Source organism: Cyrtonyx montezumae, unplaced genomic scaffold (assembly GCF_038088225.1).
Source record: "Cyrtonyx montezumae isolate F1298 unplaced genomic scaffold, pur_monq_1.0 scaffold_26, whole genome shotgun sequence".
In the NCBI taxonomy this organism is placed as follows: Eukaryota; Metazoa; Chordata; class Aves; order Galliformes; family Odontophoridae; genus Cyrtonyx; species Cyrtonyx montezumae.
This window is the reverse complement of record NW_027072003.1, coordinates 1,324,042-1,349,766: the sequence shown is the minus strand read 5'-3', so window position 1 is coordinate 1,349,766 and position 25,725 is coordinate 1,324,042. Positions and strand designations below refer to the sequence as shown.

Below are 25,725 nucleotides of genomic sequence, written 5' to 3'. Positions count from 1 at the left end.
GTGTTAGTGGCACTGAAAAATGAGCGCCCGGTGGGCACAGTGCCCTTGGGGGAAGAGGAGCTTCTCCTGTGCCGTGGCCAAAGGAAGGGGCAGAGAGAAGGGAGAAAAGGGGCAGGGAAAGGGGGGTGAGCCCAGAGAGTGGGGGAGGCAAAAGAAGTAAAACCCAAGTGAATGGGAAGTGACAATTTAAATAGCTGTGTGGAGGGGCTCTCCCTTCAGGCTAATTAAATTTATCGGAGAACAGCAGGTTACCTTATTAGAGCCACGTGGGTTTAATTAACAAAGGAAAGTAATTAGCACACACGTTCCCCGAGCTGGAGGTCCTGCCTGTGCCGAGTGGTGGGGAGGGGTCTGCATGGGGCTGGGGACGGGATCCAGTGGGCTCCTATCCACCTGGCACAGCAGCACAGGAGCAGAGCACTGGGATGACCATCCGCTGTGCCCTTCCCCTTTACTTTTCCCTGTGCTGCTGTATTGCACTGCGACTGCGAGCAGCCCCCGGCCCCTTGGTCACGCCTGATGTACCCCCCTGCTCCTGGCCTCGCCCTGCTGTCTCCTTTGGGGGCTGTATGGCCGGAGCGCGGCTAAATTTCACTGCACATCCAGCATCGCCGCTCCCTGAGCCGCTGTGTCCGTGCGGGGCCGGGGGGGACCCACACCTCCAGCCTGCACGGGGCTGGCAGCAGCGAGTGGACGCGTGCCGCGGGCAGGCTGCTCTTTCCAGCGGTGTTTGCAGGAAGGAAATGCGGTCACCGCGTGGGAAATACCGCGGGACAAAGGCAGCGGGAGCGAAGCGCGTTCCGGTAAGCGCTGCGCTGTCCGGCCGGCGGCGGCAGGGTTAACTGCGTCTGCCGCCCTCCTCCCTTTGTGTTGCAAAAGAACTTGTGAAAGTTGTAGACGTGAGTCAGAAATAGCTCATAACTCAGCGGCCGGCCTCTTCCTCCCCTGCCCGGCAGCTGGAGCGCGATCTGCGCGGGGGGAGATGGGGATTAAGCGGGCGGCTTTGAAAGGAAGTTTATCTGACGGCGGTGGTGTGGGTGAGACTGGCCAGGAGGCTGCAGGGCGAGGAGGAGGAGGAGGAGGAGAAAGGCTGCATCGTGGGGTGACCGCAGATCGGCCTTTGGGGTCCCTCACAGGGTCTGAGAGCCGTGGGAAGGGGAGAAGGGTTCGGAGCAAACTGCGGGAAATTGCTTTTCTTTTGTCTGCGGCGGCGGGGAGGGCAGCGGAGCGGAAAAGTGTATTTTGTTGATTTGAAACTCGAGTGAAATGGGTAATGAAGACAGATCAATACCAGCCCTTCTGCGGTCCCTCTCCTGGAGGAAGGCAGCTCGTCCTGCTTGGCTCGCACTGCGCTGCGTTTCCATGTCAAGCCCCGGCCCGGCCCTGCTGCCCGGCTCAGAGCCCTCCTTCCCCTGCGCTGCGCTCCCGTTCCCTGCCAGCAGCCCAATTACAACTCATTATCATACCCTGTGCTAACAAGGGCGCTCAGTGCAGATTGGTCCCCGTGTAGTGAGCAGGGTCGGGCTGCAGGTGGGACGAAGGCAGGGGGGCTGCTGGTGGCTGTGCTCCCTCCCCTATCTCCTGCCATTCTGAGCTGACGCCCTCAGTTAGCAGTGTTGCATTTGGGTTTGGGGGCTGTGACCGTGGAAGTGGGGATGCTCCTTCCCCATCTCTGTGTGGTGCTGACAGCGGATACCTCGAGGCCGGGATGGGTGCCCCACTCTGCTCTGTGTCCCTGCTCCTGCTGCGGGGACGGCGCGTTCCCTGCAAGCCATAGAAAAAAAATGTAGAAGAAAAAAGCAAAGCGCTGCGCTCCCCAGCTCGGCCAAATCGGCTTTGGCTCCGCGCAGAGCTCAGCTCCACGTTAATTCCGTCTTGTTTTCCACCCCCGCCCCATCACTGGCACGGAGGGATTACCACCCCTAGCGCCTGCAGAGTCACCCCCGAGAGCTCGCGCTCGCCGATCCACGCTGCAGCGTCGTCGGGGCTTTTTGTGAGGCGGCCAAAGCTGTTAGTAAGCAGTTCTGCGGGGTGGCAGCAGGCCAGCGGTGAGGCAAGCCCTTCCTGCGCCGGTGGCTGATGCCAGCCCGTCACACGCCGGGCACGGCAGGATGCTGAGCCTGGGTGCCAGGCAGCCTAAACGCTCCCAAATCCCACGCTGCCCATCCACAGCTGCACCCCAGGGGCTGCTCCGCGCTGTGCCCCCCTGCAGCTGCCCCCAGCCCCCCCGGTTTGGCACCTCCCCGGTGCCCCTGTGCCGGCAGCAGCTGTCCCGTTCCCCATCCCTGCAGCTGTGGCTGTCAGCGGATGAGCGGGCGCAGCGGGAGCGGAGCTGCAAGAGGGAATTTCCCGTTGGACTCTGAGTTCCTCTGCTCGGAGGCGTCGCAACATCTGGGCACGGAGCTGCACTCCGCACCTCGCCCCGCCAGCTCCCCGTGTCAGCCCCGCGGAGGGAAAAAAGGCATTTAATGCAGACAAAGGTTGTATGAAAATATAATTCCGCTTTTGTTAGCAGCCATCAAACTCTAAAAAGCGTCGCTTTTGTTTTCTTGTAACGTTGTGAAAACCTCGTGTCGGATCGAGAGCTGGGGCCCTCTCGACTAATCGCCTCTCCTTTGTGTTTTTAGATTATAGGGGCAATTAGTGTTGTCAAAACCTCTGGCAATTCTCTTTGCTCTTGACAGGGTGTCAGTCCGTTGGGCGAGAAATGGAAGGTGTTATAACTCTCCGGTAATTAGGATGCCTCCGATTGGAAAATGCCAGCAACGGCGGACGAGGGGCCGCGGCGTGGGGGTGGGGAGGAAGCCAGGGTTGGGGCGGGGCAGGGGGGGGGATGTGTGCAGCAATTAATTAGGGGCTCTCATTCCGAGCACGCTGCCAGCTTGATGAATCGGCATAGGGAAATGAGCGGGATGCTCCTCTGCTCCCAGTATGCAGGCACGGACCCCGTGCACATCGCTCCCCGCCAGATGTGTGCACAGCTGCACCCTTCCACCTGAGCACCATGAGGAGTGGGGGCACCCGTGGGGTTGGCTGTGGTTTGGGCTCCGGCCCAGCTCGCTGCTGGGGGTCCTCTGGTTGGATGGGGCGTCAGCCCGCTCATGGATCAGCCCTGTCCCATGGGGACATCCTTGGGCCCCCACCTCTGCCCCTCCGTGGGTGCCCAGCAGCAGCCCTAGGCTGCGAACTGGCAGTAGTTAATAACTAACCCTGACCCGCTGGTGCCTGGGGGGGCTCACGGTGACAAGCGGAGCTCGGCGCGCTCCTGACACCTCCCTCCAGCCTGGTGCCTGAGCAAACAGATAAGCCTTTGCAATCTCCCTTGAAGGTCAGTGTGCTCCGGTGCGGCCGTGTGCCGGCGGGGGGAGGCAGTGCTGGGGCTCCTCCCTGGGCTTAGAGTGAGCTGCATCCGAACAGCCACGAGCTTCATTGCTGTCTCTTGGTTCTGGAGGTTCAGACCCGTGTGCTTGGCTTGTGTGGGGGAGCTGGGATGCTTGCCTAGGAATTAGTACCCAGGGAGCATTGGGGAGCTGGGCACCGTCCCGCAGCCTGGAGCTGGGGCTGGCCACTGGGATCATGGGGGCTGTGCAGGGGAAGGCAGTGCCTGGGCAGGGCTCACTCGCAGCCTGGGACCCGGCACGTCGCTTTATCCTGGCCTGTACCTGTTTCCACAGCCCCCACCCCACATGGTGGTGATGGGGTCACCGCTGTCACTGGAAGGCAAGCTCTGATGGACACAGGTCTCACCCTGCCCCGCACTCTGCTTTGCGGTGGGATTTGGGTAACAGATCTTCCCTCGGTGTCCCCCTCCTGAGTGCCCCAGAGGGCTCAGCTCTGCTTAGCGCTGGCTTTTCGGGTGTTAACTGTGCCCACAGGAGGGCAGGGCTGCAGCTGGGGCACAGCTGGTTCTCAGTGCTCCATTCCTGCATGCATCCGTCTGCATCGCATCCCCACATTGGGGTCAGGATGGTCCCAGCGTGGAAGGACGGATGCCTGAGAGCACCATTGAATGGGACGTGGAGATGAGGGGAGCGGGCGGCAGAGGGCTTGGGAGAGGGGGCACGCAGACTGTCAGCAGGTGGGGAGGGCTGGGACCAGCAGCGTGGTGACCTGTGCGTCCCTCCTCTCCGCAGGTCCCCGTGTCCGTGGCCATGATGTCCCCGCAGATGATCACCCCGCAGCAGATGCAGCAGATCCTGTCCCCACCCCAGCTCCAGGCACTCCTGCAGCAGCAGCAGGCGATAATGCTGCAGCAGGTAACGCTGCTCCCCGCAGGGCTCCCACCTTCCCTCCGCCCTTCCCTGGGGGTCCCTGGCACATCCTGCACTGGGAGAGCTGCGGGTGCAGCTGCAGAAGGGATCACGGAGCACAGAGAGCTGTGCCCTGGGGCTGGTGTGGGGCTGAGGGCCAGGCAGGCACTGCAGTGATCCATCCAGACCCAGGGATGGTTCTCTTAGTGTTCCTGAGCACTCCTCACATGTAAAAGGATAAATGAGGGAAGAGGAGGGAGAAAAGGAAAGAAAACCAAACCCCAACTGCAGCACAAAGCGGGGCCACTCAGTAAACACCTCCGCTGGCGGAGAGAGGGAAGGAGCGATCCCACAAGCATCCTCCCCGCCCTTCCTCCTGCCTCCAGTACCTGTTTACTCCAAACAGGCTGATAAGGGCTCAAGGTTGGCCCCAGGGAAAGAACAAAGGGTAAACACTACCCTGGGTGGGTCCTCCCGCAGCCTCTTTGGAGCCGGATAAAGAAACACGTTTGACTGCAAATTAAACAACCCAGTCCGGAATAGCTCGCATTCTCCACCAGAAGAAAACCAAACATCACACCTCTCACCCCTGACCCAATGTTCCCGCAGCCGCGCTCGGCCATGCGGCAGAGCCCCGGCTTTGATTGGCTTTTGGGTAAACACCGAGGCCTTCCAAACCTGTTCGCCGACAGAAAAAGCAAAGTTGCTGCTGTCAGCGCTGTCAGCCCCGAGCTGATAAAGGCTTCCCGGCATCCAAAGGGGCATTCCTGAGCCCGAGCCGCCCACCCGTGCTCACCCCCGACGCCTCCAGTCCCACCGGTGGGGCTGAGCACTGCTGCAGGACGTGGGTCTCCCTGCTGGAGTGTCCCCACTGCCCACAGAGCCTGCAGAGCAGCAGGGGGCTCCCCCAGTTCTGCAGCAACACCTGTGGTGTGGGGGGGCTGGGAGGGGGATTGTCTGCTGCTGGAACGTGGGGTTACCCCTGTCAGAGCAGCTGTGCTCACACCTCATCGCCGCCTCACTGAGAGCCCTCTCCTGGGTGCACAATCCCTGCTCAGAACCCAGATTCCCCCAGCATGGCAGCACCAAAATGCGCAGCAGGACGGGGATTTTGGTGGGGTTTGTTTGGCTGTGGGGATGCAGAGGATGCAGGAGTGTGCTCCCAGGTTTTATGCCACACAGGACAGCCCCAGGGGTGCGTGGCTGCAGCACAGGGCAGGGAGCTGAGCAAGTGCTGCTGCTGTTGAACCTCTCTCCTCCTGTCCCTCCCAGTTGCAGGAATACTACAAGAAGCAACAGGAGCAGCTTCACCTGCAGCTATTGACACAACAGCAAGCCGGAAAGCAGCAACCCAAAGAGGTGAGCTCATGCAGATGGGTTCTGGGCCATCAGATCTGGCTGCAAATAAAAGGGGACCAGCAGGAAGAAAACAAGGCGTGTGCGAATCCCAGTGCCTGGGGCAGTGGTGGGGGCCATCCGAGGGGACATGGGAATTGGTGGCCCCTGGGACAAATACACAAATCCTCCCCTCGAGGAGACAGCAGAGCAGGGTCGGTGCTGCCCTGCCCCATTGCGTGGCTCTGACTGCGGCCCTCATGGTTGTGCCCATGCAGTGTGCAGGGGTCAGCCTTCCTGCAGCCATCCCCGGGAGCTGCAGCTCCTGCTCTTGCTCCAGGATCAGTGCTGGCTTAAAGAGAGCGTGGCAACCTGCAATTAAAGTGCTACAGAGGAAAGGAGAAATGTGTGTCTGCTTAGAAATGCTGCAGGGGAGAAGGGACTCAGGTGGGCGTCCCACTGGAGTGGAGCAGGGCTGTGGTGTGCCCCAGAGCTGTTTGCTGCACTGCTTTGCAAAGGATAACCCTCAGTGTCCCAGTGCTTCACCGTGGGGCTGGGACATCCCTTCCCCCTGCAGCAGAAGGCTGCTGCCCAGCCCGCTGCTCCCAGAGCCCCGCAGAGCAGCAGGGTCCCTGTGCGCTCCGATGGAGTGGGCTGCCCCTGCTTCCCCCCCCCCACCCTGCTCCAGCACAGCCCCCTGAGTCTAGTGGGACCGAGGAAGGGGTGGGGGGGGCTGCCTCCGTCTCACCTCGGCGTCAGCTTAATGAACTGCTCCTGTCAGTCCCCGGTGTCACGCCGAAACTCCTCTTGATGTGCTCATAAATCAAAGTGACGGCGCCTCACACCCCGTGAGCTGCACCCACTGAGCTGCAGCTAATGTAGGCAGCGCTGGGAAGGCACCGCAGCCCCAAACCGGGGGGGGTCACTGCCATGGGGGTGGGGGGACACTGGGGGACCCAGCTCGAGGATCAGACCCTAGCAGGGAGCCAGGCCAAGGGGTTGGAGCTCTTAAAACTCAGCGGGCATTGCTCCTGCGTCCCCTCAGGGACCCCCACCAGTGTGTGCTGTGGATTGAACCCCCACGGGTGCACTTAGTGCATTCCAACCCTGTGCAGTTTTTGGCTGTTGGCACTCTGGGGTGGGCAGGGGGCTCCCTGGGGTGACGTGGCTCTTGGTGTGGGTGACCCTGGTGCTTTCCTGTACTTGTGTTGCTGTGTTCGTGGCCCTGTGGGAGCTGGAGGGACACGCACGTGGGTTGCAGTGTGCGGAGCTGCAGAGCGGGGTGTGCCCACCAGCTCTGGTCCCACTGAGCTGTGTGCCCCGGGGATCCCGATGACTTCATCCACTGCCAATCTGCCCCTGCTTCCCACCGGGAAGTGCCATGAATGAGGCAGTGTTCAGGGAGCCTGGGCATGCCCAGGGCCTCGGGGGAGGGCGGTGGCAGGGCTGGGAAAGAGCAGGGAGAGCCCAGCCCGGCTCCGCTATGGGGCGAGGACAGGGCTTGCAGGGAGCAGGGGTATCCACCTGGGGTGCACAGCCCCATCCCACTCTCCTTCCTGCATCCCAGTGCGGGGCACGTTGCTCTGGGCTGAGCTGAGTCTGCTGGCTGCTGAGCAGGGAAAGAGGTCCAGGCTTCGGGGTCACTGTGCCTGGTGAGTGGGGCTGGGGGTGCAGCAAGACCCTGTGCACTCTGTGCCTGCAGCTCACTGGTCCCAGGGGGCCCCATCCCACTCTGTGCCCCAGGGAGCTGCAGTGCCATGGGGGTCAGAGCACTGCTGCCAGCCCGGCTCCTCACAGCCTGCAGACAGTTTTGGAGCAAACAGAGGGGTTCACGGGGTTAGCAGGCTGCCTGCCCCACTAATGAGACCGGGCAGCCCGGGGCAGCTCCCCTCTCATGGCCCACTTGGATTAGCAGCTGCCTTTCCCTGTCCCTAATTGAATTCTCTCCCCTTCAGTTAATTCTCATGGATTTCTCGGTGCCTCCCCAGAGACCCATCCTGCCTAACAAGTTTAGGGCCGGTTCCGCTGGTCAGAGCATGGTGGGGTGGGGGGGACCCCCCTGGGCTGTGACACCGGGGTGGGCACCCATAGGCCAGCAGTGTTGGGTGCCAGCTGCCCAGTGGGCTGCTCTGTACCCCCACCTAAAGGGGCTCACAGCAATCGTTTGGGGGGGGATCAGAGGAGGGTGTGCACAGTGGATGTTTGTTGGGGTGCATTTTGGGTGCTGGAGACCCCTCTCCATTGGTGATGCTGCGTAGGCAGAGCTGTGTCTCGTGCTCACACAAACACCCAGCTCTGCTCTCTCCCTCTCTTTTCAGCGCTTTCTTTTTTTTTTTTTCTTTTTCTTTTTTTTTTCCCACTTTCCTTTTCTTCCCCTCCTCTTCCGATAGATCAAAGCCTGTGCCTGGCGCGGCCGCCAGCCGAGCAGGCCCAGCAGCACGGAGCCGCGGCGTGCTGCCCACACTGCAGCCGTGCCCCTGCCCTCCCGAGGCCGCGATGCCGGCGCTCTCGGGGCTGCCCGTCTCCCTTTTGTCTCCCAGCAGCCGTTAGGGAACAAGCAGCTGGCGTTCCAGCAGCAGCTCCTGCAGATGCAGCAGCTCCAGCAGCAGCACCTGTTAAACCTGCAGCGCCAGGGGCTGGTGAGCCTCCCTCCGGGCCAGGGCACCGTGCCGCTGCAGACCCTCCCCCAAGGTAAGGTGTGGGGCTGGGGGCTCGGCGGGGGGATGCTGGGGTCGGGGTTTCCCCGTGGGGATGTGAAGGACAGGGTGGTTTGCACAGTGCAGGGGCGGTGCTGAGTGCTGGGAGCACTGGGCAGGATTGGGGGAAGGCAGCGGGTGCTTGTGGGCCGTGTCCCCCGCTGACGGCCGTGTCCCCCCCCACACAGCTGTGTGCCCCTCGGACCTGCAGCAGCTCTGGAAGGAGGTCACCGCCGCCCAGCCTGTCGAAGACAGCATCAAACAAGAGGGTCTCGACCTCACCACCAACACCTCCAACTCTACCTCGTTTTCGGCCGCCAAGGTCTCACCTCCCATTTCCCATCACCCTCTGCCCAATGGGCAGAACACCATGCACACACCGAGAAGGGACAGGTAGGGACGGGCTCTGGCCCGGTCTGCATTTACCCCGGGGAGATGGGTTGGAACCAGAGGGTCCCTGGGGTCCCTTCCCCCCCCCAGGTTCTGTTCTGTGATGATCGGGGGCCATGCAGCCATGCCTGGGGAGATGCCCTGTGGTTTTTGGGGCTGAGCCCCGGGAAATGCCTGAGCGTCTCCCCCTCCATGGGTCTGTTTCCCCTGCAGCTCTTCCCATGAAGAGACCCCCGGCTCTCATCCGCTCTATGGCCACGGAGAGTGCAAGTGGCCCGGCTGCGAAACCCTCTGTGAGGACTTGGGACAGTTTGTCAAGTAAGTGCTGCCCTTCCCAGGGGGGAGAGCTGAGCTCCCAGCACCAGAGAGGCCCAAAATTAGGTCTGGACCTCCCTTCCCCATGTGATGCAAAAGGGGCAACCTGTGCAGAAGGGGAAAACACACCAGGCCGTGCTGCTGGAGGAGGAAAGACCCCATGCAGGGCTGTGGGGGGGGGAATGCAGCTCCCTCCTGGGGGAAGAGGAGGGGAGGAAGCAGATGGCAGCGCAGCAGCCGCTGACACCGCTTGTGGGCTCTGCGCTGACTGATTAACTCCGCTGTCGAAGAGCCCTCTGCTAGCGTCAGGGTCAAACAAATTGTTTTCACGCTTCGTCAGAGGTTTACTTAATTAGTTCATTTGCAATTAGATCTCTTTGTAGCCAGGATTTTTAGCAAAGACATCAGAAGGAACTGACGGGCTCTCTCACTTGCTGCGTTCCCCCCTCCTCTCAGCTGTCTGCTCCACGTGCTGCTGGCGGTGGGCACAGTGCTGCTCAGTGAGGGCCGGGCTTTCAGAGCCCTCCTGGGCACGGCAGAGGTGGCTGGGACCATGGCCCACCCCCTGGGATGGAGCCAGGCAGTGCCCTTGCTGGGGAGGATGAGGATGAGGAGGAGTTGGGGCTGGGGCAGCGCTGCCGGGAGCAGTGAGTCAGTGCATCAAGCTGCATGCTCTCCTGCCTCTGACTCACCGGGTAAAGCCAGATAAGGTGCTGCCGTGGCTCTCCGGGCATGTTTGCACGGGGCAGATGAGCCACCTCTGGTTTGGAAACAGCTCTGGGTTGACACGGGGTGCCCAGGGCTGGCGGAGCCACCCCCAGCGGGAGGGGCAGTGCTGTGTACAGACAGTGGTGGGTGGGGGACACAAGTCCAGCACATCCGAGCATAAGACCCCATGTTCTCCTCCTCAGACACCTCAATACAGAACACGCACTTGATGACCGAAGCACAGCCCAGTGTCGAGTTCAGATGCAAGTGGTACAGCAGCTGGAGATACAGGTGGGTGCTCTGTGGGGCAGCCAGGTTGGAAGCAGCTCCCTCCCAGCTCCGTGTGTGCTCTGCAGGATGGAGTACGGGGTCAGGGAGCCTTGTTCCCAAACCCTTCCAGCCATCCCTCCCGTCCATTGGTGCTGCCCACGAGGTGGTCCTGGTGGGCATCAAGGCGAGGAGCATTCACATACTGCTGCCCCATCCATGACCTACAGCCCTGTATGAGTCTGTGGGAGGGGACGAGCCATCCCTCCTGCCCCGGACACGCCAGGTGCCCTCTGTGGGTACAGGGGCTGCTGGAAAGTGGGGTGCTGGGCAGGCAGCCTGTGTGGTGTTGGGAGCCTGGCCGCAGGATGCTATTTTTGGACAGCAGCTCTTTAAATAGTCCTTTTCCCACTGCCTCTGACTCCTCAAAGTGCCGTGCAAAATTCAGTTCACAGGGAAGGGAGGAGGTACAAAGGGGGGGGCAGCACTGTTTCATCTGGAGGCTGTGAGGGGCAAAGAAGGGGTGGGCAGGTCTCTGCATGCTGTCCCTGTCCCTATCCTATTCCCTGACCACCCCTGGTGCCGAGGGGCTGCATTTGGGGCACCCAGCAGTGCTGTCACCCTCTCCCCTGGCTGTCAGGGTGCCACCATGGGGGACACAGAGCCTGGGGTTGGAGGGGACACACAGGAGCCCGGCCCCCTGCTTTCCCAACCTTGGAGCGGGGGGGGGTGCTGCACTGCCTTTGCCTTCTCTTCCTCAGCATAACACATGGGGTTGGAAGCAATTACCGGGGCTTAAAGAGAGGAGGGAAGGGAGAAGGAAAAAAAAACAAATCCTGAAGGGCTCACGGAGTGCTGCGTGTGTGAGTGGGGAGCTGCCACCAGAGCCACCAATTATAAAGTTTTCAGCACGGAGCTCCCGCTGTGTCGGCAGAGAGCGTCTGCATCACGAGGGGGGACCTGTCAGCTCTAATGAGCACTGCGCAGCCAAGGCAGCCGAGCTGCTCCGAACTTGCACAAACTCTGTGCTGGCTCCCACCGTTAACCCCTCCCAGCCCGGGTTTGAGGGGTCGTGGTGGGAAGGGAAGGTGACGGGAGGAGAGCGTGTGTCAGGTCCCATCAGCTGCACTGAGCTTGACGTCTCTCCTGGTGCCACAGCAGATATTTCACCCTTCCCTGCGCTCTGGGGAGTAAATGGGCGGGGGGCACAAGTACAGTGATGCTGTGCGTCCGGGCGGGTGGATGGACGATGGAGGGGCAGACATGGGGACACGTGGGGATGCCTCCATCCCCCCTGACCTGCTCCTCACTGCCTCCTCAGCTGGCAAAGGAGAGTGAGCGCCTGCAGGCCATGATGGCCCACCTCCACATGAGACCTTCGGAGCCAAAGCCTTTCAGCCAACCTGTAAGTGCACGCTTCCATCCCTGCCCCTCTGCCATCCCACAGCCCCCAGTCCTCCCCTTTTCCCCTGCTCCTCTCCCCTCCCTGCCCTGCATGTGGTCACTGCGTGGAAGGGCTTCTCAGGAGGTGTGTGTGTCACATTCTGGTCTGTTGTGCCAGCATGGGGCAGGAGTGAAATGCAGCTCATGTTGGCACATGGTGCTGCTTTGGGCATGCAGCAGCTGCATCCCATCCCCATCCTGCAGTTGCATCCCATCCCTGTCCCACAGCTGCATCCCATCCCCATCCTGCAGTTGCATCCCATCCCTGTCCCACAGCTGCATCCCATCCCCATCCTGTTGTGCATCCCACCCCCAACAACTCCCCCTGCCTCACCCCCCGCCTCCTGCTCACAGCATGATCCCACTCCCAGTACCCAGGAGCTGTCCCAGCACACCCAGCCCCACACTTTCCCCACTCCCATCCGCTCTCCGTTCCTCCCTGCAGCTGAACCTGGTCTCGAGTGCCACCCTCTCCAAGAGCACCTCGGACACGTTCCCTGACGGCTTACCTCATCCCCCCACCTCTGCCACGGCCCCCATCACCCCGCTGCGGCAGGGCCCCTCCGTCATCAGCTCCTCCACGTTACACAGCGTGGGGCCCATCCGCAGGAGGAACTCAGAGAAGTTCTGCACTCCGATATCTTCAGGTGAGCACGGGGGCAGGGCTGCAGGGCTGGTGGTGTGATCTGGGAGCAGGCTGCCATCACCCTCCGTCCCCTTCTCGTCCTCCTGCAGAGCTTGCACAGAACCACGAGTTTTACAAGAACGCGGACGTCCGGCCGCCCTTCACGTACGCCTCGCTCATCCGGCAGGTGAGTGGCTCACCCCAAAACCTTACCCCAGGCAAAGCTGCTCACTCCCCTCACTACAGCAGGAGGTGGGAGCCACCCTGACCCCTTGCACGAAGCTTGGGCTCTTTGCAAGTGATGCTCCGTCCCCTCTCGGCTCCCCAGGCCATCCTGGAGACCCCTGACAGGCAGCTGACGCTGAATGAGATCTACAACTGGTTCACCAGGATGTTCGCCTACTTCAGGAGGAACACGGCCACGTGGAAGGTGAGCACACAGCGTGGGGCTCCTGCGTCCTGCATCCAGCACAGCAGACCCCAGCGCTGCTGCGGGAGACGCTCCTGTTTTTATGAGCTACGGACCAGTTCGTTGCACAGCTTGGAAATAGTAGGGAATGATTTTGTGGCTTAGATCCGAGCATTCCTCCCTCCAAATGCATCTCTAGGGAGGAGGGGGTTGGTCCATGTGGCCCACGAAGGGCTGTCAGAGCCTTCTGCAGAGTTACGGATCTGGGGCACAGCAGAGCTGCATGTCCCAGTGCTGGGAGAAGGGCAGAGAGAAGAGTGAGGCACTCAGAGTAGCAAAGCAGGTTAATGATAACCCGGGGTTGTGGGCTCGCCGCACACTGGGGATGGTTGAGGCGCGCTGGGGGTGCACCCAGCACTGCCCATCCCGGTGCGAGGAGCTGAGAGCTCTGCCGGGAGGTGGAGGTGGTGCAAGCAGGGCAGGAGGTGCTGGGGAAGTTGTGACACAGAGACGTGGTTGCAGGGACTGATGCAGGGGGATTGCACAGCTGTCCGGTTGTTTAGAAATCACACAGTGGCAGAGGAGCGAAGGACCGCTCTGCAGATGGAAGGGGCTGCTGTGATGGAAGGAGCGGGTTGCTGTGGAGCTGGGCTTCCCCATGCACTGCTGAAGCAGAGCAGCCGGAGCCCGGGCCGGGCAGCACGTGCGGGTGATGCAGCGCTGCCACCGATGCTGTGCAGCCCGGTGTCCCCCTCATGGCACACAGCAGCACTGCAGCCAGCCGAGCTGCGCCGAGCATCGCGTGGGGCTGTGTTCGTGTCTCCCAGGGTTTGGCTGTGGGGCAGGGAGCCGTGCATTTAATTAGAGGCCCTTTCCCTGCCCCGTGCCTCGGTCTGCCCACCTGCAGAATGCAAAAGGCTTTGGATGCCTTTCTCCTTCCCTTCAGTGGGTACAGGGGATAAGCATTTGGGGCTTTTTCTCTGTTACCCTGTGTTCCCCAGCCCTGAACTGCTCCCTGGGAGGGGTTGCCCCGGCCCCCCCTTATTTCCCTTTTTGCTCTTTGTTTTTTTCCTGTTCCACCACCAAAGGGGACCAAGACTCTCCAGGTTGGGAACAATTCCCTTTGCAACTTTCCATGCCCAAGGCCACATTTCTTTTGAAGGAGGGGGATGCACAGGAAAAAATCTCCTTATTTCCTGCCTCTAGAAGATGGACGTTTCTGGGGTTCCTCCCTCAGCCCCCCCTGAGCTTCCCCACCCCCCCCCCAGACACCATCCCCACACTGGGGCACAGTCTTGAAGCAGTGTGGGGGCCCTGGGGTAGGGGGCGAGGGGCACAGAGCAAACATCATTAGAAAAGGCGAAGAGGAAAAGCAAACAGAGCAGCCAGGTCTGGCACTAAACAAACACTGTTAAAATACAAAAGCTGTGTGACAATGAAGTGTGGACCCCCACCCTGAGCCTGGGCAGCGCTGCTCTGTGGCACCTGGGGTGGCACATGGGTGACATCTGCCGCCTGCTCAGTGCCACCAGCATCGTGTTCTCTCCAGACCTGGGGTCCAACTGGGTGGGAACGCTTCAGGACCACGGAGGGGGGGTCCCCCTCAGTCCCCTCATCCCCAGCTCTTCCGCAAGGATTTGTTCCACCTCTGCCCTGTGCAGGCACATCCCTGCCAGCACCTCACCAGAATGGCGCTGCTGGGGGGCACAGGGGGTGGGGGATGCTGCTGCTGCAGTCAGGCTTTGAGCAGGCCATGCACCCTGCTTCTCACTGGGGCTTTGTTTGGCTGAGCAGCCCCCTGCATGTGCAGGAAGGAGGAAGGGGAGGAAGTCCTGTGTTTGCTCACCCGAGGACGGGGGTTCAAGGGCAGCACTGGATCCTGTCCCCCCACCCCCTCCCCAGCTGGGGCCGGGGATAGGGGCCCAGCAGCAAGGGGACGAGGATAGGGACATGGGGAAAGCGTTTTGGGGTTCCCCGTGGGGTTCCCGGCTCCCTCCATCCCTGCTGGGCTTTGAGGACAAGGGGATGCCTTCAGGTGCCAGCAGAGACATGGGCAGCACTGCTGGGGGCTGCTGGCGGCGGAAGGACAGGCAGAGGGGAGCGGGGCTTTGTTTCCATCCTAACATTAAAAAGCAAAAAAAAAAAGAGGTGGGGGGACAGTGCAATGCACTGAGTTTCCGGGAACTCTCACAGTTGGCAGCATGGGGGGGGGGGGGGGGGCAGTCCTTGCATCTCCTTCTGCCTTGTTGTGCTGGCCGGCTCCTTTGTTTATACAGCCCCCGTTCGACCTTTTAAATTGCTGTTAATGTTTTAGCGTAACGAATTAGTCTCTCATCACGAATCAGGACTCGAAATAAAAAAAAAAAAATTAGAAAAAAAAAAAAAAGAAAGAAAGGGAAAAAAAAAAACCCTCCGAGGCCAACTTCCTGAAATTGGGGTCATTCTCATTTGCAAGGCAGAGAATCTGAGAACCTTAATGCAAGGAAATTTATTCAAAGGCAGAGCCCCGGCGTGATTAGGCCCTTTGTAATTATAGCTCGGAGAGATTCCACTCCAGCCTCCTGCCTCCCTCATGGATTAGCAAGTGAGTCGGAAAAATACACAGGATTTAATTAGAGGCAAATTAAAATTGGTAATGAAATAGGGGCAGTAGCAAATGGCAGGGAGTTGGAAGGGGAAAAGGGAGCCGGTATCTCTTGGGGCTGCGCTGTCTGCCTACGTGTGCGTCTCTTTATTTTACATTTAGAGATGTAAAGATGGTCGACGTAAAGAAGAAAGGGAGGGAAAGGACCCAAAAGGGATTGGGGGGGAGGGAAGAAAGGAGGAGAGCTGTGTGTCTGCAGCGGGTGCACGGGTCCCTGCTGGTGTCACTGCCCCTTGTCCCGCTCAGGTGCCAGCGTCAGGCTGAGGGTCTCAGTGCTGTGTCCTGGGCTTGGGACAGGACTCAGCCCCCAAACCCTGACAGGCATTGCTGAGCTTGGGACAGGCTGCGTCAGCCCGGGGTGAGTGGTGACACCATGGGGGATGGCGGAGATGAGGAAGAGGAGTAAGAGGAGGAGAAGGAGGAGGGCAGCTGTTGGGTTCTGGGTGTCCAGGCACGGCTGTGCTGCTGAGCTCCTTCATCCCCTCCCACAGAACGCCGTCCGCCACAACCTGAGCCTGCACAAATGCTTTGTGCGCGTGGAGAATGTCAAAGGGGCCGTGTGGACCGTGGATGAGCACGAGTACCAAAAGCGAAGGCCACCAAAGATGACAGGGTGGGTGCCACCCCCACCCCGTGCCCACCCCTGCTGGCAGCACTGTGGCTCTTGGGGCCGGCGGTGCTCAGACTGCTCTCTGTTTTCTGCAGGAGTCCGACTTTAGTCAAAAACATGATTTCAGGACTCGGTTACGGAGCACTTAATGCAAGTTACCAGGTGAGGATGCTCTGCTCGTCCCCATCCCCTGCAGCACTTGGCCAGCCCTGCCCTGCTGCGGACGTGCTCCACTTCCCATGCTGGCTGTGCACATCTGTGACTCTGTGCTGTGTCCTGGCAGCACTGCGGTGGCACTGAGCGGCCTCTGCTGCCCCACAGCAGTCCCACTGTGCAGGCATTCCCCCATCGCACCCCTTTGCTCGTTGCAGGCGGCGCTGGCAGAGAGCAGCTTCCCACTGCTCAACAGCCCCACCATGATCAACACCAGCTCCGCCAGCGGGATGCTGCACGTGGGCCACGACGATGTCAGCAGCACGGTGGAGCAGATCAACAGCAACGGCAGCAGCAGCCCGCACCTGTCCCCGCAGCAGTACAGGTCAGTGGGGCAGGGGTTACGGGGACAGCCACGTCCCTGCAGGGTGTGGGGGTGGAGAAAGCATGGGGACACTGTTTGATGTCACAGCCTCCACCGAGGGGCAGTCTGGCGTTGCCCGTGGTGAGGGGACCAATCCCTCCTGAGGTGGAGGGCTCAGCCCCGCTCTCCCCCCTGCAGCAGCCACCCCGTGCACGTGAAGGAGGAACCAGCCGAGGCCGAGGACGACAGCCGGCCCGTCTCACTGCTGGCCACCGCCACCCAGAATGTGACAATTCCCGATGACAGGGACCTGGAGGAGGAGCTGCCGGTGGAAGACTTGTCCTAAGGACCCCGAGCGCTGCCTGCGCTCCGGCTGCAGACGAACCCCGGCTCCCGCCTCCCCAAGGTGACCTCCGGCGCTAACCCATTTCTTCAAGGCACTTCCACAAAGCAGAAGGGTTTCCTTGGGGCACCTGTCCCGCTCCCCACTGCCCAGTGACTGGCGGGTCCCCGGCGCGGGGGACGTACAGCGAAACAAGAAACAAACCCCCCCGAGCTGAACGTTGTCCCCCCTCCTCCCTTGGTTAGTAACTGGTGAACGAGGATGGTAGATTGTTCCTGTCCGAAGTCGTCCCTCCTTTCTTCCCCACACCCACACTCCGAGGAAGGTTCCTCCATCCCATCATCCCGCACCGTTTGGCCGTGGGCTCTCTCCAAGATGCGGCTCCAGGATGTCCCCAGACCCCCAGCGACCGCCCCGGGGAGGCAGGACCCCGCTGCTGAGCCTCCTCCCAGTGGGTTTTGCACTACAAGGACCTGCGGTCCCTTCCCACGTGCTGCCTCCATCCGGCTTTGGGGGAGGAAACTGCAGTACCGGGGCTGAGACCTTTGTGGCAGCCTCACACCGCCGTCCTGCGCCTTTTGGGACCCTGCAGCCCCACTGTCACCACCACCAGTGCCACCCAGCCCCGTGCCATCCTCCAGCCTCCACTGCCGTGGGGCTGGTGGCACCCAGGTGGCGATGACCATCCCATCTGGGCACTGAGGACAAAGCTCTGGCTGCATCTCGACGCTGGCTGCAGCAGGTGACAGCTCTGCAGCTCAACGCGGGGAAGGTTGGGATGGGAAGAAGCTCATCGCTGCGGCTGGGATGGGCACTGGGTCCCACAGGAGCCACGGAGGAGGTTGGCACGTGGAGTCCCACCAGCAGAACCCTGTCCGGGGCCCCAGCACTGCCATCCAAGCTGGGGTGGGACAGGCTCAGCCCCAAGCCGTGCCCACTGGAGCCAGGCTCTCCGTTCCCCTTTTCGCCTCCATTCCATCCTCCTCTCGTGTGCGTTGTGTGTCTGCGTCCAGATGGGAAGATACCAAAAGATGTCTAGAGACAGCAGGTCCGTAGTTCAGGTGAACAGATGGTATTGATGCCAAAAAGAAATATTAATAATAACGAGAACAACACAACCAAACACCCCTCTTCTCCCTGCGCTTTCTTTCTCTGGTGGCAGTGGTGGTACCCAGGGCTCCCTGTGTCCTGGGCTGCCCTCGGGGACCAACACCCCCTTTCTGTCCCAGGGGATGTATGGGGGAGGATGTGCCATTTCGTGCTGCCTGGCTGCAGCATTTCTCTAGGGTCAGACCTTCTTCCTCTGCTATGGGGCACTGGGGTGGGGGCTGGAGCCCCTCTCCAGTGCAGTGGGGCTGTGTGGGGCACCTTGTGGGTCTGCCTCCCCTGAGGCTGTGTTTTGTGCTGTAAAGGGACACGCACTGCGGTGCATGGGCAGAGGATCCCTGGGTGAGCACTGTTTTGTACCTACATGTGGTGTTGGTGACCCTGCAGCACATAACCCCTAATTCAAGTCACCATGACACCTCCTGCATACAGAGATGGGGCTCCCACGAGGCCGAGCAACGCCTCCCACAACCTGGAGAGGGGGGTAGGGGGGAGTCTCCCCACGGCACCAGGCAGGTGATGCTGAACCCCAAAGCTCACCCTGGTGGGGGATCACCAGCATCCCCCATATACTCCAAAAAACAGCAACCCGAACGAAGATACGCTCGGAGGACGCCGCCGCAGCTCTCCGTGCCGAGCTCCCGGCGCTGCCCTCGCTAGGTGTCCCCATTCGCCCCGCGTTCCTCCGCCGCCACCATCGCGGGTGCGCAACCGGAGCGCAGCGCCGGGCACCCCCAGCCGCACCGAAGCGGGCGAAAGGGTCATTCCCTCCCCCTCCCCCCCCCCCTACAATCACAGCTTTATTATTTTAATTAGGTTTCTTTCTCTGTTTGTTTTTCCCTCGGTCTTTTTAAGTTATTGTTTTAAACAAGTTTACAGCTCCTCCTGGAGGTGTGGATGAAGGTTGGCGGGTGCCGTGCGCTGCTGCTTTCCTGCCCTGCGGAGGGGCGCGGGGATCTCTGTACCTCATTGGTGCACCCCCCCCCAGCTCCCACTGCAGCTCTGTTGCCCCTCAGCATCCATCCAGGCTTCATTTTCATCCTTCCAACTTATGGAGATTTCTTCTTTTTTATCCATACAAACGCTGGCAGCACTTCCCCCCCCCCCCCCCTTAACCAAACGTGCCCTTTGCTGGAGTTTTCGGCGTCGCTGCTTTAGGGGATGTGGGGAGCATTAGGGTCCCGAGCGGGACAGCCGCCCATGCCCCCCCCAAATCAATGGAGTAGTGCGGCCATGGGGTGCCAGGCAGGAGTGGGGGTCCCCAAGCATCGGGATCCCCCCAGCCAGCAGAGCCTGCTTTCCTCGCGTGCGTTGGGGTCTTGGGCACCCCGATGGCCCGGGGGAGGGGACGGTGTGCCCTCTGACTGTTCTTCCCACTGCGGGGACGCCGCAGTCCGGGGGTGCAGGCGCAGCTGGTGGCACCTGGTGGCTCCAGTGTCACATCCCCAGCCCTGCATCCCTCCGCCCGTGCGCTCTGCCCAGCTCCCGCCGCTCCTCTCCCTGGGGCTGCGTGTTTCCACAGCTGCTCCCTTCGCTCTTCTTCCCGACTTCCCCCTGGGGATTTCATGTTTTTTAGCAGTTCTTCCAGCGCTGTTTCCTGCACTGGGCCGAACGAAGGCACGCTCAGCGTGGGCACGCACCACGCTGGCACCGGCACGCTGCGCTCCCCCCTCGGGCTGTGCTTTGTGATGCTTCAGCTTTTCCAGCGGTACAGTCCCCCCAACCCCCCCCCCAGAGCCCCGGTGAGGTTCCCCCCGCACACAGGCACCCCCCAACCCCTCCTTGCCGTGTGCCCTATAGGTGGTTAGCCTAAATCCTGGCTCACAAGAGCACCATATATATATATATTATATATATATATAAGTAAATATATAAATATAAAGGAGGTTTTTTTAAAAAAAAAGAAAAAGAAAACACAAAAACAAAAACATGCACAGGTTTGGGATGTCCCATGGCTCTGAGCTGTGCCTCCTCCCCAGCCAAAGTGGGACTGCAGTGGGGGGGACACGGGTGCCACGCGCTGCCCTGATGCTCTCAGGGCTGAGCATCCACACCCACTGCTCCTCTCCAGGTATGGACCCCCCCGCCCTGGCTGCGTGTTTCCTTTTCTGCCGGTTGGGATTTGTACAGAATTCCACATCTTACCTCAAACACGCTCCCAGCACGGGGTGGGGGAGGTGGGGGGGGAGGGGAGGAAGGACTGAGGACCAAACGCAGCGCACGGCGGAGCCCCTATGTCTGTATATACAGAGATATATATATACTGGTTGGAAATCCACTACCATGAACTGTTCTGCGTTGGGATTTTCGTTCTGCTCGCAGCAGGGGCACCTCCCGTAGGCGAAGGCGTTGCTCTGCTCTCTCTCAGTGATGTCCTGAAGGATGTACTCTGTTTTCAATGTTGTTTAATTTTTATTATTATTAATATTTTTATTTTTAACGCCGATTTGTTTCATGCGGAATCAGTGGAGAGGGGGTGAGGAGGAGCCTGGCGTGGGGGCAGCGCTGGGTGCTGGGGTGGGGGACAGCAGCAGCCCAAACTGCATTAAACCAAAGGGTTTCTGTGCTTTGTTTACATGACTGTCCCGCGTTGCCACACAGGAGAAAGTCCCCACATTTGGGTTTTTGTCCTGGAAATGCTGCGGGAGGTGGGGAACGGGATGGAGCTGGGCAATGGGGAACCCCCCCACGCTGCAGTGCTGGGCTGAGAGCCCCTCACAGTGCAGCCCCGAGGGGTGTGGGGGTGGGAGCATCGCCCACCGACACTTCTCCTTTTTTTCCCCATATTTTTCCACCTCATTGCCGGGTGGGGCGGTGACCCTGGGGAGGGGCTGGAGGGAGGCGGATGGGGGGGACACGTACGAAGCCCCTTCCCCGCCACCGCGTCCCTCGTGCTGTATAAAGGAAATAGCGTGGCTGTGTATTTGTACTCCGACCTTCCGTGTGTCTGCTTTGGCAGACGGTAAACCCTTGTACAGTAGGTCTAGCTGCATGTAATCTGTATGGACAATGGCATTATAAAATGCAATAAAATAAATCACCTATCATCCGTGGTGCTGGCTGCTTCGTTGCACTTATGGGCGAATGCAGCCTTGGCAGGCACCACTATGGAACCCACGTGTGCCAGAGCTCCCATTCTGGTGGGCTGCTGGGTGGGGGTCTCCTCCTGCTGGCATTGCTGCAGCCCCCATGTCCACGGATGCTGGCAGCTGTGCAATCATTGTCAGCTGCCAAGAAGGGAGGAATTTTTGGTTCCCAGCACAAGTCGGCACTGGAGAGCTGCATTGGTAGTAGGAGCAAAGAGGCATTTGGTTTCACTGTGGGTTCAGCCCTCTGCGCTGGGGCTGAGTGGGATGGGGTGGCATGGGATGAGAGAAGATGGCATGGAATGAAATGTCATGGCATGGTGTAGGTGGGATGGCATGGCATGACACAAAGTAGATGATCTGGGATGGCATGAAATGAGATAGCATGGAATGAGATGGCATGACGTGACGTGGTGTAGGTGGGATGGCAGGGGATAATAGAGATGGGATGGGATGAAAGGAATGGTATTGCATCGTGAAGATGGGATGGGGTGACATGAGATGGCATGGCATGATGTAGATAGGGTGAGATGGCATGGCATGGCATGGCATGAGATGGCATGGCACAGTGTAGATGGAATGGCGTGGCACGGGACATCATGTCATGGTGTAGATGGGATGGCATGACATGGGGCAACAGTGGCCCCAGAAAAGCCATAGTGGCAGCTCCAACAGGAGCACCACTCTTCACTCTCACCCCCTCCAGCAGCTCCTGCTCCATCCTGTGCTACTGAAGATTGGCACAAAGGTGAGTTTCTGGCTGTTTGCTGGAGTTAGCTAGAGTAAATCTGCCAGTACAAAATAATAATAATAATAATAACAATAAAATAAAAATAATCAAGTTAATAATTAGTAAGTTAGAGAGTGTTTGCCTTTAGGGAACTTTTCCCCTACCCCTTTAAAAAAAAATAAAATTAAAGTTCCGCAGTGCAGCATCCTCACCAGTGTGATCTATAGCCCTGGGCCTGGAGATGGGGATGGCTATGAGGATGGGGATGAATATGGGGATGGGGACAGGGATGGGGAAGATTTCAACTGCTGCAGAGGCCCCCAGCCAGCTCGCAGCCCCCATTTCACTGCCCAGCTCAATGGCTTGCTCCCATCTGTGTCTAGACCCCGCCAGTATTAATAGACTGCTATATCCCCTTTCCCTCCACTGCTCTGTCTTGGCCAAACTTTCTTAATCTTTTTTCCAGTGAACATTTTCCAAGGCTCCCTGACCCGCAGCCAGCTCGCCCGTGAGTTCCTGGGGTGCACCAAGCACAGCTGTGCCAGCAGCGTGCTGCGGCCCCGGCCCTGAGCACCCGCGGGTGTGAGAGCCACGCGGGACTCCTCCCCACCCCCACCTCCCTCATCATGAGATGGGCACAGGGCTGGAGTGGGTCTGGGGACTGCACGTGCCTCTGATTGATTTAACACTTGGAGAAGGAGCTCAGAGCTTTCCAACTAGAGATTATTTTTCCTTTTTTTTTTTTTTTTCGTTATGTTTTGCTTTTCTTTGCTAGGGATGTGCAAGCACAGTTTGATTGCTAAACCAGTGCATGGCTGCGGGGGGAGACTGGGACTGGGGACACCCAGCCCACTCCTCCCTGTGTCCCTTCCCACTGGGTGCTGCTGTCCCACGCCTGCTTCCATGCTCAGCCCTAAACACAGCCCCTGAGTGGGGTTTGCTGCAGGCAGCAGAGCACTGTGTGGAGATGTGACACTGCTCTGGGATGTGCCATGGGGGAGTTGAGGCCTTGGAGCAAGGGCTGAGCTCTGCTGTGCTCAGTGCACTCTCACTTGGGCCATCCTCATTGGGTCCTTGTGGGCATTCAGCTAAAAGATTGCACTGCTGGTTAAAATTGCACCAGGGTAAGCACAGCTTTCAGATTGTTAAAGGAGATGGGGAAGAGAAAAAAATAAATGAAAAAAGGATATATATATTTTTTTCTTCTAAAATGAGCATTCAGGAATTGCAGCAAATGTGCTCAGAGATGGGACCAAAGGAGCAGTGATGGGTTTTGCTCTGTGCTTTCCTCTCCCTTGAGTGGTGGTTATACTCCAGCAGTCCCTTCACGCACCACGACCATAACCCTAAACCAAACCCTAACCCTAAACTTGACCCCAACCCTAACTCTAACCATAAACTCTACCACAACTCTAACTACAATCCTGACCATAACCCTAACCTTAACCTAACCCTGACCCTAAACCTAACCCTGACCCTAGCCCTAACAGTGACCATGACCCTAATCCCAATAAACCTAACACTGACCCTCATCCTTAACTCTTACTCCGACCCTAGCCCTAACTCTAAATCAAACTCTAATCCTAATCTTCACCCTGACATTAACACTAACCCTAACCCTGACCCTAACCCTAAACCTGATGAGAACACTAACCATAATCCTGACCCTAACCCTAACCCTAACCATAACCCTAATCCTAACTGTAACTATGACCCTAATCCTAACCATAACCCTAATAACCCTGACCCTGACCTATCCCCATGTCAAGGTGTGATGGGATGACCATGAGATAGCCCACGAGCTCTACCTGCCCGCAGACCCTTTTTCTGTGCCACTCTGGCAGCGCTGTGTTCCCATGGTCAGTGCTCTCTGCCAGCAGCACCGTGAGCCCCTGGAGCTGGGGGGCAGCATGGGGGGGGCAGGGGTCTCTGCTCCAAGCACTGCTTTGTGTGGGGTGGGGTGAGCCTGCAGCCCCCTGCCCGCAGGATGGAGAACAAAGGGGGTTTGTTGGGGCACGGGCTGTGAACTGCAGTTAGCGCAGGGCAACCCGAGCAGAGAGCTCCCCCCCTGTCAGCCCCCCCTTCCCCCCAGCACCGCCCTGGGGTGGGGGAGAGCACCGTGCTTTAATTTTTCCGTCTCTGAAAGATGAACATTCACGGGGCCCTTTCGCTTTTCTTTTTTATTACTATTTTTTTAATATAAGTTTCAATGTCCATTTCCTATTTATTTAATATTATTATTATTTTTCATATTTACAGAAATAGCTCGTGACTCATCAAAAACCTCCGTGCAGAAAAGCTCGAACAGAGGGGTCATTCACCGGGACCCGGCGAGCGCTCCCCTCCCCCACCCCGCCCCGCTCCGCGAGGGCTCTCGGGCGGTGCTCTGCTCCGGGATTTCGTGCACCCGGTGCCGTAAGGGCGCAGACGGAGCGGGGCCCGACACAAACACGGCCTCGTCTGCACCGCGTGGCTCTGCGGAACCACAGCCCCGCTCACGGCAGGGCCTGGCCTTGGGGTTTTTCTGTTGTTTTCGGATTGCAAGCGTTTTCTTTTCGCTGTTTATTTTCTCTTTCGAAACTGCAAAGAGTTCAGGGAGGGATGGGAGCCCGCGGCTGTTGCAAAACTCACTTAGCACTGCTAAGCTGGGGCTTTGTGCGGAGCCTGTGCTGAGCCTGAAGCTGGGGGTTGGCTGCCAGCCCCTCTAAATCCCCACTGCCCATCCACACCCTGCTATCTGCAGCACCCCACTGCTCATCTCCACTCCATTGTCCAGCTCACTTCATTACCTGTTCCATCCCATTGCCCATCTCCCCGCATTGCCCATCCCCACTGCCCATCTCACCCCATTGCCCATCCCACCCCATTGCCCACCTCACCCCACTGCCCATCCCCCTCCCCCATTGCCCATCCCATCCCATTGTGCACCTCACTCATTGCCCACCTCACCCCATTGCCCATCCCCATCCCATTGCCCACCTCACCACTTTGCCCACCTCACCCCATTGCCCATCCCCCCCATGTTTGGATTTTGGGGTGAGGCAGTGGGGCCAGGTGGGCACTGCAGGTTGGCTTTGGCTGTGTGATCCCAGCACAGCCACTGCCGTGAGCTCCTGTGAATGTGGGTCAGTGAAGTCCCACACCCACACCAACGGCCTCATCTCCCACAACACGCCACGCTCAGTGCTCAGGCTGTTGCAGGGCCGGGTTACGCTCACGGCAGGACCCGCTTTGTACAGCACCGTGCTCACACACCTCCTCCTGCTGCTGCAGCAGAATGGCAGAAATACTCAGGGGACGCTTTCTTTATAGGGGACACCGCTTGGTTTTATGGAGAACGCTCCCATCGGCGTGCTGGGCGCTCCGCGTGGCTGAGTAATCTGTAACCCACAGCAGGGAACTGCCCGGACTTGTTTGCACACCCTCCTGCTCCTCTGCATCTGCTGTGATGAGGACAGCCCCATCCCTCTCCCGGGGCTCCCCATATGGGGATGGGGCCCTGGGGCTGCCATACCCGGGGTCACACTGCACTGCAGCCCCACAGCAGGGGAGGGCTTGGGGGCGATTTGTGCAGGGCCCTTTGTGGGGTGTGAGCTGATGGACGGTGGTGGTGACGTTCGGGAGCTGCCCCTCCAACGCAGTGTCTCCAAGAGAGGATGAGGAAGGCTGCAGCCGGGCCACCGGAGGCTCACGTGTGTCAAAATCCCCCTGAATGAAGGTGGGCTGCAGCTTCAACCCTCCACTGGGAAGAGGCAGCACGGGGGTGCTCGGGAAGCAGGGGAGGGCACAGCAGCGCAGAGCCCACTGCCATCGGGGCAGCGTGGAGATGGGATGCGCCCTGCCCAGGCTCACCAGGAGCCCCGGGCACCAGGAGCAGGGACCTCGTGGCAAAGGGACGTGGGTGACACAAGGCGGTGGGCACCGGGCTGTTCATCAGAGCCAGATCCTACCTTTGGTTTTGGGGTCACAAAGGGGAGACCCCACACCGAGGCTCTGTGGGATGCCTGGGGGACAGCAGCAAGGCCGCGGTGCTGAGATGGGTAAATCTCTGTCCCCTGTGGAGCCCGTGTCCCCGGGGTCCTGCTGATGGCACATGAGCAGCAGAGCTGGGGCCACGGATCTGCATCCTCAGAGGACTCTCGAGGCAGTGCCGCCCCATCCCACTGCAGCTCCTCGTGCAGTGGGCCCCAGTGCTGCACAGCCCCTTCCTCCTGAGCCATAGGAGCACAGTGGGGAGATCTCAGGCCACG

General features: G+C 59.6%; 2 protein-coding genes across 6 annotated transcripts in view; one reads left to right on the top strand and one right to left on the bottom strand.

Annotated features, from left to right (window-relative positions):
- The window catches only part of FOXP4 (forkhead box P4), a 37,672-nt gene extending 19,651 nt beyond the window's left edge, over positions 1-18,021 (top strand). For 3 of the 5 annotated variants that reach the window (XM_065740300.1, XM_065740297.1, XM_065740298.1), the window contains 14 exons: positions 4,134-4,256; positions 5,523-5,609; positions 8,126-8,276; positions 8,470-8,674; positions 8,885-8,989; positions 9,898-9,985; positions 11,283-11,366; positions 11,850-12,051; positions 12,140-12,216; positions 12,358-12,459; positions 15,574-15,695; positions 15,788-15,854; positions 16,064-16,230; positions 16,408-18,021. In XM_065740300.1, coding sequence (XP_065596372.1) covers positions 4,134-4,256; positions 5,523-5,609; positions 8,126-8,276; positions 8,470-8,674; positions 8,885-8,989; positions 9,898-9,985; positions 11,283-11,366; positions 11,850-12,051; positions 12,140-12,216; positions 12,358-12,459; positions 15,574-15,695; positions 15,788-15,854; positions 16,064-16,230; positions 16,408-16,555 — 1,728 coding nt within the window. In that variant the 3' untranslated portion in view covers positions 16,556-18,021. The remainder of the gene's footprint in view (positions 1-4,133; positions 4,257-5,522; positions 5,610-8,125; positions 8,277-8,469; positions 8,675-8,884; positions 8,990-9,897; positions 9,986-11,282; positions 11,367-11,849; positions 12,052-12,139; positions 12,217-12,357; positions 12,460-15,573; positions 15,696-15,787; positions 15,855-16,063; positions 16,231-16,407) is intronic. The other 2 variants (XM_065740301.1, XM_065740299.1) reach the window with 1 other exon arrangement.
- Positions 1-25,725, bottom strand: part of FRS3 (fibroblast growth factor receptor substrate 3) — a 103,141-nt gene that overhangs the window by 6,589 nt on the left and 70,827 nt on the right. The window lies entirely within an intron of this gene.